Source organism: Spodoptera frugiperda, chromosome 27 (assembly GCF_023101765.2).
Source record: "Spodoptera frugiperda isolate SF20-4 chromosome 27, AGI-APGP_CSIRO_Sfru_2.0, whole genome shotgun sequence".
Taxonomy (NCBI): Eukaryota; Metazoa; Arthropoda; class Insecta; order Lepidoptera; family Noctuidae; genus Spodoptera; species Spodoptera frugiperda.
The window spans coordinates 13,964,972-13,979,296 of record NC_064238.1 but is presented as its reverse complement, the minus strand read 5'-3'; the positions used below and the strand labels follow the sequence as shown (position 1 = coordinate 13,979,296).

At 51.7% G+C, this 14,325-nt stretch overlaps 1 protein-coding gene across 2 annotated transcripts; it reads right to left on the bottom strand.

Annotated features, from left to right (window-relative positions):
- Positions 1-668: 668 nt before the first annotated feature.
- Positions 669-8,705, bottom strand: LOC126912585 (uncharacterized). 2 transcript variants are annotated; one of them, XM_050705276.1, is made up of 2 exons: positions 7,060-8,705; positions 669-1,258 (listed from the first exon to the last, which is right to left on the bottom strand). In XM_050705276.1, the coding sequence occupies exons 1-2, from the start codon at positions 8,563-8,565 to the stop codon at positions 677-679; spliced, it is 2,088 nt and encodes a 695-aa protein (XP_050561233.1). In that variant the 5' UTR covers positions 8,566-8,705; the 3' UTR covers positions 669-676. The 2 variants fall into 2 exon arrangements, with proteins under 2 accessions (XP_050561233.1, XP_050561232.1); XM_050705275.1 differs by having other exon boundaries at positions 669-1,911; positions 7,710-8,705.
- Between the last annotated feature and the right edge of the window lie 5,620 nt (positions 8,706-14,325).

The window sequence follows — 14,325 nt, the reverse complement described above, 5'->3', positions numbered from 1 at the left end:
CGCGGAAACGGGGATCGGCCCGACGATGTGGAGTTCCCCCGTCGGCTCTGGGTGGAGATTTCGAATCGAATATATCTGTGGTCCGACAGAGTCTCCACCATGTCCACCCGCCAGTTCTCCACACGTGCGGCCAGCACTGGGGAGGCAAAGGTAACGTCCACTATGGACCCACCCTGCCGCCGCACGCATGTTTGAACACTCCCCCTGTTCAAGAGGGAGAGACCAGAGGAGGCTGCCCACGCCTCAAGCGCCCGCCCACGAGCGTCGGTGGCAGAGTTGCCCCACGTCTCTGACTTGGCGTTCAAGTCCCCCAGAACGGAAACCTGTCGAGGCGCCATCCTGCCGACTACGGCCGCAAGTCCCTCGAGGAAATCCTCGAAGGCCTGGAGAGGGCGATTTGGGGAGAAGTAGACCCCCACAAGGGCCAGGTCCCCCCACACGGCGGCCACGTATCCCGATCCTCTCTCTAGAAGCGAGAGGGGAGGGGAGTCTGTGGAAGACCGTGCCGCAATCGCGACTAGGCCATCCCTGTCGCCCAGCCAACGGTCGGGAATCCGGTAGGGCTCGGCAACTACCGCTACGTCCACCAACCAATCTGCCATGGTCTGCACCAGCAGGTCCTGGGCCGCTCTGCAGTGGTTGGTGTTGGCCTGTAGGATGAGATGATTGCGCCCCATTATTCAATCATCTCATCTCCCGCGTCAGCGACCGTGACCGGGGTAGCGGTGGCGGTAGCATTGGCAGCGGCAGGACGTTTTGGCGCCTGCATTTTGCCCTTCTTGGTGGGAGGAGTACACTTCCTCCCAGCCATGAAATGGTTCGCTGGGCGACCACTGGCCGCGCACACAGCACAGTGCGGCGTGGTGGCGTCACAGGACGCCGCCAAGTGCCCCGACTTGCCGCAACGGTAGCAGGTGTCTGCCCTCTCCGCGCTGGACGGACACATGTATCGGGTGTGGCCAGTGCCGAAGCACTTGAAGCAGCGCAGAGGTTGCTCCTCAAGTGCTCGGACCACAGCTGAGCTGAACCCGATCAGCAGCCGTCCTTTGGTTCTGTTCAGGACGGCCTTGGCTGCGGTGACTGGGCAGTCCACACGGGTCATGCCCAGGCCGCGGCGGCCAGTCCAGATGGTCCGACCATGCACCGCCTCGACGGAGCAGCCTCCTGCTGCTGCAATGGCCGCAACCACTTCGTTCATGGAAACTGAATCATCGAGATCCACAACCTCCAGTGTCGCGGACTTGACTGGTCTGGCGACCTTTGCCACGTCCGCGATGCCCTCTCGCAGCTTAGCCGCGAAGAGATCCGCGTTTTGCGAACCCGCGGCCCCGGGGAACTCGAATAATCGAGCGCCGGTTTGGGTACGGCGACACTTGATGGGGCCGATGCCCAATTGGATGGGGTCAGCGAACCCACGAGCCCGCGTCAGCACCGACTCGTATGTTTCACCCCTTTCAGCGGCCTCTGGAGTGATGGTCACCGTCACCGCCGCCGACCTGGGAGCCGCTAGTTTCACACCCTTGTTTAAGGGAGCGGCAGGAGCCCTGTTGGCTGCAGGAGCAGCCGGGGTGATTTTCGGGACCGTCTTCTTCTTTTTCCCTCTTTTCACTACCTCCGTCCACGTCTCGGTGGGAGGGGTGGCGGAAGGTTCCCCCGCGTCGTCCTGCTGGCTAAGAGGAGGAGCTGCTTGGACGGTTCCAAGCTCGACTTGTGCATCTGCACATGTGCTGGGCGCAAGTGGAGCTGCCGCCTGGGACTTTTTTCCCTTCCCTTTGCCCTTAGAGGGCTTTGGGGCCTGGGGTTGCCCGCTGGTGGATGGGACCGTTGCCGGTGCCGGCATCGCAACTGGCGCTCTGTCCGCCGCGAGTGGAGGACGGATGCGCTTTTCCGGCAACAGCCGATCCTCTATACCTGCAAAGCAGGCTCTGGTGAAGGCTCTCTCCTCCTGAGTGACCTTGCGGATGATGTCCTCAAGGTCGGAGGAGGAGCCTGTTGCTGCTGAGGTTTTGGGGGCAGGAGCCGTGGCTTCAGCCAGCTTTTTGTGCAGCTGGCTTACCTCAGCCTGCAGGCGATCCACCCGCGCCTGCAGCTGCCGCGACTCGTCCGTGGCCGTGCGCTGCACCAGCTCCGCAATAATGCCGTGCAAGCTGGCTGCACGGCATTTAAGGGCCTTTTGAAAGGTTCCCTTGAGGTTGGAGGACTTGGAGGCCACCTCCAAAATCTCCTCCTTGTCCTCCAGCGCCATTTGCGCTAGCTCGGCCACTGAGTGGTCTGCGTACAGGACGTTGGAGGCCCCGTAGCCGGCCCTGGACCGTGCAGCACCGGTTGCGCGCTCCTTGGCGGCGACCTTTTCTTCTAGGTCCTTTTGAACCTCCACCCGCTTTGCTTGCGCCAGAGACGCCCTCAGTTGGCGTTGAGCCTCATCAAGTCCCACATCGTGGGAACTTGATTTCGCCTTCACCTTTTTATTCCTACCAAGGACTGATTCCGAAGAATCGTCGGATTCTTGCCTCAGGTAGGCCCGCTTTAGGTACCGACTGGTACTGGCGACCGCCTCGGTCACGGACTCGCAGTCCGACGAGTCGTCCGCCCGACAAAACAAACTAGCCGCAGATGGTGCGCGGCTAGTTTCCGACACTGAAAAGTCGTCAGGTTGGCCCTGGAAAGGGCCGTTGGGTTGGCCCTGAGAAGGGCCGTTGGGTTCGCCCTGAGAAGGGCGTTTTGATTGGAAGCGCCCGGAGGCGTCCCGCAAAGGCTTCGATGGCATCGAAGAAAAGTCTTGTTCGTACTCAACCGCAATGAAGGAAAGTGTACGAAAGCACAGCGCTCGTTAGCCGCCGGTCTGCCACTCCGTTACGGTGGTCAGACACGGCGTTGCCCGGGATCACTACGTGGAAGTCAGCACTGTGGGGGATCCCCTCCCCAAACCTAACCTAACCTAACCTAACCTAACCTAACCTAACCTAACCTAACCTTTTTTTTTTTTTTTTTTTTTTTTTTTTTTTTTTGACCCTGGGAAAAATACTTTATGTATCGTCCTCCCGTCGGGGGACGGGAGGGATATGTGGGACTCTCCGGTCGAAGCCGGCATACCCACTAAAAAACCCAGGAGCACACCCGCATCGCCAGTTAGGGGGTCTGGGAGACCGGCTGAACCTTTACTACCAGAACCCCTCGGCGGAGCCCACCTGTGGTGGCAGGCCATTACAAGCCCCTCCCCAGCATGGGAAAGGGGCATCGGGAACGGTCGTGTGCCAACCGCTCCCGTCCCGCGAGAGGTGAGTAGTGCAATGCAGGTGTAGGCGCCCCCGCGCCTAGCACCCGCTACTCACCCCCGGGAGGGAGAAGACGGTTGTATTATCGTCTTCTCCTGCCGACTCTTCTTCGTCGGAGCGCTGGAGCGAGAGCGTCTTCCTCTCGCTCACGTTCCGCCGCCTCCTTCTGCGATATTACGCACTCGCAGAAAGAGGCGACCGCCGCCCATGCCTCCTCACTCCCCAGCATAGCGCGAACAATGGAAGGGAGCGAGAGGTCTGCTCCGACCGCCGCAACCAAATTCTGCCGCGGCTCGGACCACGATGGGCACTCCTCCAGAGTATGCCGCACCGTGTCCGCTGTTGCGCCACAGTGGTGGCACGACGGGCTCTCCTCCCGCCCGATGCGGTGCAGGTATGAGCCAAAGCAGCCATGGCCTGTCATCACCTGCACCAGGCGGAAGGAGAGGAAACCAAACGGCCGCTCGAGCCAAGCCTGGAGGACTGGCCCGATGGCGTCCAGCGTTCGTCTGCCAAAGGCAGCAGCGGCAAGGTCGTCCGCCCAATGGACGACTATGGCCTCCTTGGCCTCCTGCCGCACGGCCTCCCTCACCTCATGAGCCGGGTGCTCTCCGCGCGCCCTCCGCTCTGCCGTCCAATCATAGACTCTGGCGAGCACCCACGCCTCCAGCTCCCACGGAGGTGTGCCCGCCAGTGCGCATGCCGCCGCGAAGCCCACTGTGCGGTAGGCCCGCGCCACCCGCTGAGCGATAGCCCTTTGAGGCACACGAAGGGCGGTGGCATTCTCCCTTCTGTGTAGGGAGTCCGCCCAAATCGGAGCCCCATAAAGGGCCATGCTCCTGAGAATGCCGGCGTACAAACGCCGGCATCGCGCGCTGGGCCCCCCCAGATTTGGCATAAGCCACGAGAGGGCATTCGCTGTTCTTAGAAGGCGCTTGGACAGCTCGGCAAAGTGCGGGCCGAAACGCCACCTGCTATCTAGAATGAGGCCCAGATATTTTATCTGGCCCTCTACGGCGACCCTGGTGCCGTCCACATAGATGTGGGCGTCGGGAGGGGGGCGCTGCCTCGGGCCGTGGAAGAACACGGCCTCGGTTTTGTGCAGCGCCACCGTCAGCCCCAGGCGGTGGATCCTGTTGGCAACCAGGGAGCCGCCCGCTGATGCCAGGTTGGCCGCCGTCGTGAAGCCCCCGCGGGCAGTGAGGAGAGTGTCATCCGCGTAACATATGACACTCGTCCCGCGGAGGAGCGTTCCCCGCAGGAGCCAGTCGAAACCAACGTTCCATAGGAGGGGTCCTAACACTGACCCCTGCGGAACGCCGGACTCCACGACGTAGCGCCGAACCTCTCCGTCTCTGTCGACAAGGACGACAGCCCTGTCTGCCAAGTAATCGGCCAGTAGGCTCCGAAGGTATTGAGGCACCCCGTGGAATCGGAGCGCCTCTATGATGGTTGAATGGGGGATGGAGTTGAACGCGTTGGCTATATCAAACGACACAGCCAACAGTCCATCCCCTTCTTCCACGGCCTCCTTGACCTGGCCCTTGAGACGGGTCAGGGCATCTATTGTCGACCGCTGGGCTCGAAAACCGAACTGAGCGTCGGAGAGATCCGGTCCAACGTTGGCAAGATGGCGGTTGAGGCGGGCAGCTATGATCCCCTCGAACATTTTTCCGACCTCATCGAGCAGAACGATGGGCCGGTATGCCGAGGGGAGTCCGCCGGGCGTCCGTCTTTGCGCAGCAGGCACAATTGCCCTTCCTTCCAGGGTTTCGGGAACCTCCCCGTTGCGAGACACGCGCTGAAGAGGTCCCGAAACCGCTCCTCCATTTGGGAGGCGGCAATGGCCACTACCCTAGCGGGGATACCGTCTGGGCCGGGGGCAGTTTTCTTTCCCCGGAGGCGGACTAACGCTGTGTGAAACTCGCCTTCCGCGACAGGAGGGACCTGTGCCTCCGCCTCCATATCCCGAGGGGGTTCATTGCTGGAGGGGTGAAATCGGCGTTCCGGCGCGGGAACAGGGACAGCACCACCTCATCCAGCAATGAAGGCTCAAGGGTCTCGGTCACCGGGGGACCTGAGGGGCGCAGTTTGTTACGCGCCGCCCTGTATGGTCTCCCGAATGGATCGCCGTCTAGTGTCTCCAGCAGCTCGGCTCTCGCTGCGTCTTTGGCGGCGCCGATAGCTGACTTGAGGGCCGCCTTTGCCGCCTTGTACGCTTCGTACAGACGGTCCTCGTTGGCTTCGTCTCGGTGCCGCCGGCGACGACTCCGCGTGAACTGGCGCTTTGCGGCCATGCACGCTGCCCGCAGCTGCGCCAGCTCCTCCGACCACCAATACACGGCACGGTTTGGAGGCGGACGACGAGTCCGAGGCATGCTGGAGTTACACACTTCGGTCAGAGACCCTCTGAGTAGTGACGCCGCGGCGTCAACGTCCAGGTCAAGGACGGCAGGGGGCGAAAGCCAGTCCTGCAGGAACGCGGCCTCCTTTGCAGCCTCCCGGTCCAAGCGAGTGAGAGCCCAACGCGGAAACGGGGATCGGCCCGACGATGTGGAGTTCCCCCGTCGGCTCTGGGTGGAGATTTCGAATCGAATATATCTGTGGTCCGACAGAGTCTCCACCATGTCCACCCGCCAGTTCTCCACACGTGCGGCCAGCACTGGGGAGGCAAAGGTAACGTCCACTATGGACCCACCCTGCCGCCGCACGCATGTTTGAACACTCCCCCTGTTCAAGAGGGAGAGACCAGAGGAGGCTGCCCACGCCTCAAGCGCCCGCCCACGAGCGTCGGTGGCAGAGTTGCCCCACGTCTCTGACTTGGCGTTCAAGTCCCCCAGAACGGAAACCTGTCGAGGCGCCATCCTGCCGACTACGGCCGCAAGTCCCTCGAGGAAATCTTCGAAGGCCTGGAGAGGGCGATTTGGGGAGAAGTAGACCCCCACAAGGGCCAGGTCCCCCCACACGGCGGCCACGTATCCCGATCCTCTCTCTAGAAGCGAGAGGGGAGGGGAGTCTGTGGAAGACCGTGCCGCAATCGCGACTAGGCCATCCCTGTCGCCCAGCCAACGGTCGGGAATCCGGTAGGGCTCGGCAACTACCGCTACGTCCACCAACCAATCTGCCATGGTCTGCACCAGCAGGTCCTGGGCCGCTCTGCAGTGGTTGGTGTTGGCCTGTAGGATGAGATGATTGCGCCCCATTATTCAATCATCTCATCTCCCGCGTTAGCGACCGTGACCGGGGTAGCGGTGGCGGTAGCGTTGGCAGCGGCAGGACGCTTTGGCGCCTGCATTTTGCCCTTCTTTGTGGGAGGAGTACACTTCCTCCCAGCCATGAAATGGTTCGCTGGGCGACCACTGGCAGCGCACACAGCACAGTGCGGCGTGGTGGCGTCACAGGACGCCGCCAAGTGCCCCGACTTGCCGCAACGGTAGCAGGTGTCTGCCCTCTCCGCGCTGGACGGACACATGTATCGGGTGTGGCCAGTGCCGAAGCACTTGAAGCAGCGCAGAGGTTGCTCCTCAAGTACTTGGACCACAGCTGAGCTGAATCCTATCAGCAGCCGTCCTTTGCTTCGATTCAGGACGGCCTTGGCTGCGGTGACTGGGCAGTCCACACGGGTTGTGCCCAGGCCCCGGCGGCCAGTCCTGATGGGCCGACCATGCACCGCCTCGACGGAGCAGCTACCTGCTGCTGCAATGGCCGCAACCACTTCTTTCGCGGAAACGGAATCGTCGAGATCCACAACCTCCAATGTCGCGGACTTGACTGGTCTGGCGACCTTTGCCACGTCCGCGATGCCCTCTCGCAGCTTAGCCGCGAAGAGGTCCGCATTTTGCGAACCCGCGGCCCCGGGGAACTCGAATAATCGAGCGCCGGTTTGGGTACGGCGACACTTGATGGGGCCGATGCCCAATTGAATGGGGTCAGCGAAGCTACGAGCCCGCGTCAGCACCGACTCGTATGTTTCACCCCTTTCGGCGGCCTCTGGAGTGATGGTCACCGTCACCGCCGCCGACCTGGGAGCCGCTAGTTTCACACCCTTGTTTAAGGGAGCGGCAGGAGCCCTATTGGCTGCAGGAGCAGCCGGGGTGATTTTCGGGACCGTCTTCTTCTTTTTCCCTCTCTTCACCACCTCCGTCCACGTCTCGGTGGGAGGGGTGGCGGAAGGTTCCCCCGCGTCGTCCGGCTGGCTCAGAGGAGCTGCTTGGACGGTTCCAAGCTCGACTTGTGCATCTGCACATGTGCTGGGCGCAAGTGGAGCTGCCGCCTGGGACTTTTTTCCCTTCCCTTTGCCCTTAGAGGGCTTTGGGGCCTGGGGTTGCCCGCTGGTGGAAGGGACCGTTGCCGGTGCCGGCATCGCGACTGGCGCTCTGTCCGCCGCGAGTGGAGGACGGACGCGCTTTTCCGGCAACAGCCGATCCTCTATACCTGCAAGGCAGGCTCTGGTGAAGGCTCTCTCCTCCTGAGTGACCTTGCGGATGATGTCCTCAAGGTCGGAGGAGGAGCCTGTTGCTGCTGAGGTTTTGGGGGCAGGAGCCGTGGCTTCAGCCAGCTTCTTATGCAGCTGGCTTACCTCAGCCTGCAGGCGATCCACCCGCGCCTGCAGCTGCCGCGATTCATCCGTGGCCGTGCGCTGCACCAGTTCCGCAATAATGCCGTGCAAGCTGGCTGCACGGCATTTAAGGGCCTTTTGGAAGGTTCCCTTCAGATTGGAGGACTTGGAGGCCACCTCCAAAATCTCCTCCTTGTCCTCCAGCGCCATTTGCGCTAGCTCGGCCACTGAGTGGTCTGCGTACAGGACGTTGGAGGCCCCGTAGCCGGCCCTGGACCGTGCAGCACCGGTTGCGCGCTCCTTGGCGGCGACCTTTTCTTCTAGGTCCTTTTGAACCTCCACCCGCTTTGCTTGCGCCAGAGACGCCCTCAGCTGGCGTTGAGCCTCATCAAGTCCCACATCGTGGGAACTTGATTTCGCCTTCGCCTTTTTAGTCCTACCAATTACAGATTCCGAAGAATCGTCGGATTCTTGCCTCAGGTAGGCCCGCTTTAGGTACCGACTGGTACTGGCGACCGCCTCGGTCACGGACTCGCAGTCCGACGAGTCGTCCGCCCGACAAAACAAACTAGCCGCAGATGGTGCGCGGCTAGTATCCGACACAGATATGTCGTCAGGTTGGCCCTGAAAAGGGCCGTTGGGTTGGCCCTGAGAAGGGCCGTTGGGTTCGCCCTGAGAAGGGCGTTTTGATTGGAAGCGCCCGGAGGCGTCCCGCAAAGGCTTCGATGGCATCGAAGAAAAGTCTTAATCGTACTCAACCGCAATGAAGGAAAGTGTACGAATGCACAGCGCTCGTTAGCCGCCGGTCTGCCACTCCGTTACGGTGGTCAGACACGGCGTTGCCCGGGGATCACTACGTGGAAGTCAGCACTGTGGGGGATCCCCAAACCTAACCTAACCTAACCTAACCTAACCTAACCTAACCTAACCTAACCGTTTGACAGTTGTCATTATTGACAGATGTCATTGATGACAGAAGTTCTTGGTGACAGATGTTACTTTTGACTGATGTTATTGATGACAGAAGTTCTTGGTGACAGATGTCATTGATGACAGAAGTTCTTGGTGACAGATGTCATTATTGACAGATGTCATTGATGACAGAAGTTCTTGTTGACAGTTGTCATTATTGACAGATGTCATTGATGACAGAAGTTCTTGTTGACAGTTGTCATTGACGACAGTTGTCATTTTTGACAGATGTCATTGACGACAGTTGTCATTGACGACAGTTGTCATTTTTGACAGATGTCATTGATGACAGAAGTTCTTGGTGACAGTTGTCATTGTGGACAGGTGTCACTTTTGACAGATGTCATTGATGACAGAAGTTCTTGTTGACAGTTGTCATTGACGACAGTTGTCATTATTGACAGATGTCATTGATGACAGAAGTTCTTGTTGACAGTTGTCACTTTTGACAGATGTCATTGATGACAGGAGTTCTTGGTGACAGATGTCATTATTGACAGAGGTCGTTGACGACCGTTGTCATTATTGGCAGTTGTCATTGACGACAGTTGTCATTATTGACAGATGTCATTGATGACAGAAGTTCTTGGTGACAGGTGTCACTTTTGACAGATGTCACTGATGACAGAAGTCCTTGTTGACAGTTGTCATTGACGACAGCTGTCATTTTTGACAGATGTCATTGATGACAGAAGTTCTTGGTGACAGATGTCATTATTGACAGATGTCATTGATGACAGAAGTTCTTGTTGACAGATGTCACTGTTGACAGTTATCCCTTAATTTGGCAAGACTAAAAAAATAATTTTAGAAAGTTCGCGTTAATATATTATGTTCATATGCTTTCAAAAGACACGGGAAAAATGAAATAAAAAATCTTACCTGAACAGTTTCCTGAAAACACAACGTTAAGTATACTCAACAAAATGCGGTCATTAACGAATTATAGTCACGTAGATCTGTTGAGTATACTTAACAAATACGACTCATCGGTAAGTTTAAATAAAACATAATTAAGGCATACTAAAATGAATTACTTATTAAAAAAAATATTGACACATATTAATGATGATAAATTAAAGTGACAATTTCTGCCCTTAACAAAACATAGTCTAACCTTACATTTTAGACAAAAAACGGTAGTAAAACCTTTTTTACAGTAAGCGCATCGACCATATTCTGTACCGTGCTCAGGAAAATGGTCGATATTGTCATATTTGAAAAAAAAGTTGTCAAAATATACGATGCACGGCTTCTTCTGTATAGTTTTACATAGTTTCAAAACTGCTTTTGCTCCCCAACCCATACCTTCTTCCTCTGTTGTAAAATTAGACTCTTCAAATGTATCATTACCAGCATATAAAAAAGTCGTATATTATCCCGGACGCTCCAGCCCGAACCAAGTTTTTGAAACCCCATTTCCGTGGCTTGCGGGGATTATACTGACGCTTCTTGCCTGCTATGGTGCCCTTGTACGGAATAACCATTTCATCAATGCTGAATCGGGACTCTTCTTCAATTTTTAGGCAGTTTTGACGAATTTTTTCCATAACTGGCCTTATTTTAAAGTATGGGTCACTATTTGCCTCACTATTATCCACGAAGTGTAGATATCTTCGGATAACTTGATACCGCTTCAGTGGCATTATATCTGCGACTAATGGATAGCGCGTATTGGTACACCAATAATCTAAGTAAGATGGCATAGATACTACACCCATTAAAATTTGTATAGCTAAGAAGCTTCGTAACTCTTCAACAGTTAAATTTATTGACCGGCCTGTCGTCTGCAGTGAATACATATTTGAACTTTGGCATATTGTATCAAAAAGATCTTCGGAAAAGAAATCAGTAAAATAATTCAATGGATTTTTAATATCTGGAAGGGGCTTTCAAATGTATCAGGATCCAAATCGGCACGATGAAGGAAACGTCCAGAAGACCAATTGAACTTGAGTTAAATTTTTTTCTTAGTTACACGACGGGTTTGAGAAGGTACGGTCAAATTGGCTGTGGTATTTCTGCGACGTCGTGCTCTTGTAGTTCGTGTTGGTTGCGGTGTAGAAGCTGAGATTTGTGGAGACTGTTGTGGAGAACCACTTACCTGATTAATGATGAATGACGGAGTAATAGACGGTATGTTTGACATAGGAGACAATGTTGGCAACGAACTAATAGATGGTACGTCATTGAAAGGTTGTTGCTGTTCAGCGTGATTTGTTTCTTCAGGATTAAAATCCACAAGAAGTGAGACAGATTCGTTAGGAATTTGCTCATCATTAGAGGAATCCAAAAGGTTAAGTTCCGCCAGAGAAGATGTAATTGAAGGAGCTTCAGACGACTCTGAGTCGTGACGTTCGTAGTGACTAATCAATTCTGCTTCTTTTTCATTTTCAGAACTCGATTCCCCGCTTATTTCAGAAGGAGCGTTCTCTTCCGGTACTAGGGCCAGAATATGCCTTGATCTTGAATTCTGAAAATAATTTAGATATTTGCAGGCACCCAAGCAACGAAATAACAAAACTAATACCAAAATACATGCAAAAACGTTAGTAGGTAGGTTTTTTTTTAGATAAATTAGTAATAGGTATGCGAATGGCATGAATGATAAAAAATAAAGATATTGCTATTAAAACCAAAAAAAATATGTATATAATTATGTATAAAACCAGCGTTAGGCATATTTACATGAAGCTTATTTCAAAATAACCAAAACCAACTGGATATAACAATATAAATATTTAGGTTTTAAGCAAAACTGAATTTTAGTGTAAAGCAATAAAGTTGATTTTTTAATGTAAAAATAGTGCAATGAAAAGATTGGAGATTGATAAAAAGTTTAATTTTACAAAATACACGCCATCCGTTCTAGCCAAAGCGAAACTTGAATATAATTCCCAAAAACATTCACAGAGAAAGCAAACATAAAACCCTCGTACCATTATAGCAATAAATCTCACCATGCAGATTTGTTGAATATACTCCACATACCCTGATCACACAAAATTACTTACTACCGAACTTTGTTGAGTATACTTAACACTCGTGTTCTCCGACTCGTCGCGATCTTGTTCAGGTGAGAAACATTTAGCAAATAATTTTATCACGTTCATTATACATTATATAAATAGAAATAAGTAACGAACGTATCAATAACAGATCGAAAACCAACAAAAATAAATATTTACCTGTAAAGCTCGCAGAACGCGTTGTCTTGTCGCCATGTTTTCTCGCTAATGTCACAAAAAATTTTGCCAGACAGGCAAACTATTTTTTTCTACCAAATAGAATAATAACTAAGTGTTATTAGAATAAAAAATACAGAAGTACAGAAGAAAATAAGTCTTTCAGATTTTTGTATTTGTTATGTTAACTATACTCAACAAAACCAAATTAAGGGTTATCATTGATGACAGAAGTGTTGGAAAGATTGTTTTTCTGATTTGTAAACACAACCTATATTTATCATAAAGTATAACTGGTCACTATGAAGAAAAAGTTAACTGTCGTCTTTGACAGCCGGTTCTCTTCCTTTGTTTTGCTCTCGTGTCTCTTGTATGAAATTTTCTATGATCGGTTGAAGTATAATTAAATCTGCTGAAATATCCACAGTATTTTTCATTTACCACATTAATTTCTTGTTGACAGTTGTCATTGACGACAGTTGTCATTTTTGACTGATGTCATTGATGACAGAAGTTCTTGTTGACAGTTGTCATTGACGACAGTTGTCATTTTTGACAGATGTCATTGATGACAGATGTCATTGACGACAGATGTCATTGATGACAGATGTCATTGATGACAGATGTCATTGATGACAGATGTCATTGGTGACAGATGTTCTTGTTGACAGATGTCATTGATGACAGATGTCATTGATGACAGATGTCATTGATGACAGATGTCATTGATGACAGATGTCATTGTTGACAGTTGTCATTGATGACAGATGTCATTGATGACAGAAGTTCTTGGTGGCAGATGTCACTGTTGACAGTTGTCATTGATGACAGAAGTTCTTGTTGACAGTTGTCACTTTTAACAGATGTCATAGTGACAGAAGTTCTTGTTGGCAGTTGTCATTGACGACAGTTGTCATTTTTGACAGATGTCATTGATGACAGAAGTCATTATTGACAGATGTCATTATTGACAGATGTCGTTGACGACAGTTGTCATTATTGGCAGTTGTCATTGATGACAGATGTCGTTTTTGACAGATGTCATTGATGACAGAAGTTCTTGGTGACAGATGTCATTGATGACAGAAGTTCTTGGTGACAGATGTCACTGTTGACAGATGTCATTGATGACAGAAGTTCTTGTTGACAGTTGTCATTGACGACAGTTGTCATTTTTGACAGATGTCATTGATGACAGAAGTTCTTGTTGACAGTTGTCATTAATGACAGATGTCATTGATGACAGAAGTTCTTGGTGACAGTTGTCACTTTTGACAGATGTCATTGATGACAGAAGTTCTTGGTGGCAGTTGTCACTTTTGACAGATATCATTGATGACAGTTGTCATTATTGGCAGTTGTCATTGACAACAGTTGTCATTTTTGACAGATGTCATTGACGACAGTTGTCATTAATGACAGATGTCATTGATGACAGAAGTTCTTGGTGACAGGTGTCACTTTTGACAGATGTCACTGATGACAGAAGTTCTTGTTGACAGTTGTCATTGACGACAGTTGTCACTTTTGACGGATGTCATTGATGACAGAAGTTCTTGTTGACAGATATCACTGTTGACAGATGTCATTGATGACAGAATTGTTGGAAAGATTGTTTTTCCGATTTGTAAACACAACCTATATTTATCATAAAGTATAACTGGTCACTATGAAGAAAAAGTTAACTGTCGTCTTTGACAGCTGGCTCTCTTCCTTTGTTTGCTCTCGTGTCTCTCGTATAAAATTTTCTATGATCGGTTGATGTATAATTATATCTGCTGAAATATCTACAGTATTTTTCATTTACCACATTAATTTCTTGTTGACAGTTGTCATTGACGACAGTTGTCATTTTTGACTGATGTCATTGATGACAGAAGTTCTTGGTGACAGATATCACTGTAGACAGTTGTCATTATTGACAGATGTCATTGATGACAGATGTCATTGATGACAGATGTCATTGACGACAGATGTCATTGATGACAGATGTCATTGATGACAGATGTCATTGATGACAGATGTCATTGATGACAGATGTCATTGATGACAGATGTCATTGATGACAGATGTCATTGATGACAGATGTCATTGATGACAGATGTCATTGATGACAGATGTCATTGATGACAGATGTCATTGATGACAGATGTCATTGTTGACAGATGTCATTGATGACAGATGTCATTGTTGACAGTTGTCATTGATGACAGATGTCGTTCTTGACAGATGTCGTTTTTGACAGATGTCATTTTTGACAGATGTCATTGATGACAGATGTCATTGATGACAGATGTCATTGATGACAGATGTCATTGATGACAGAAGGTCTTGT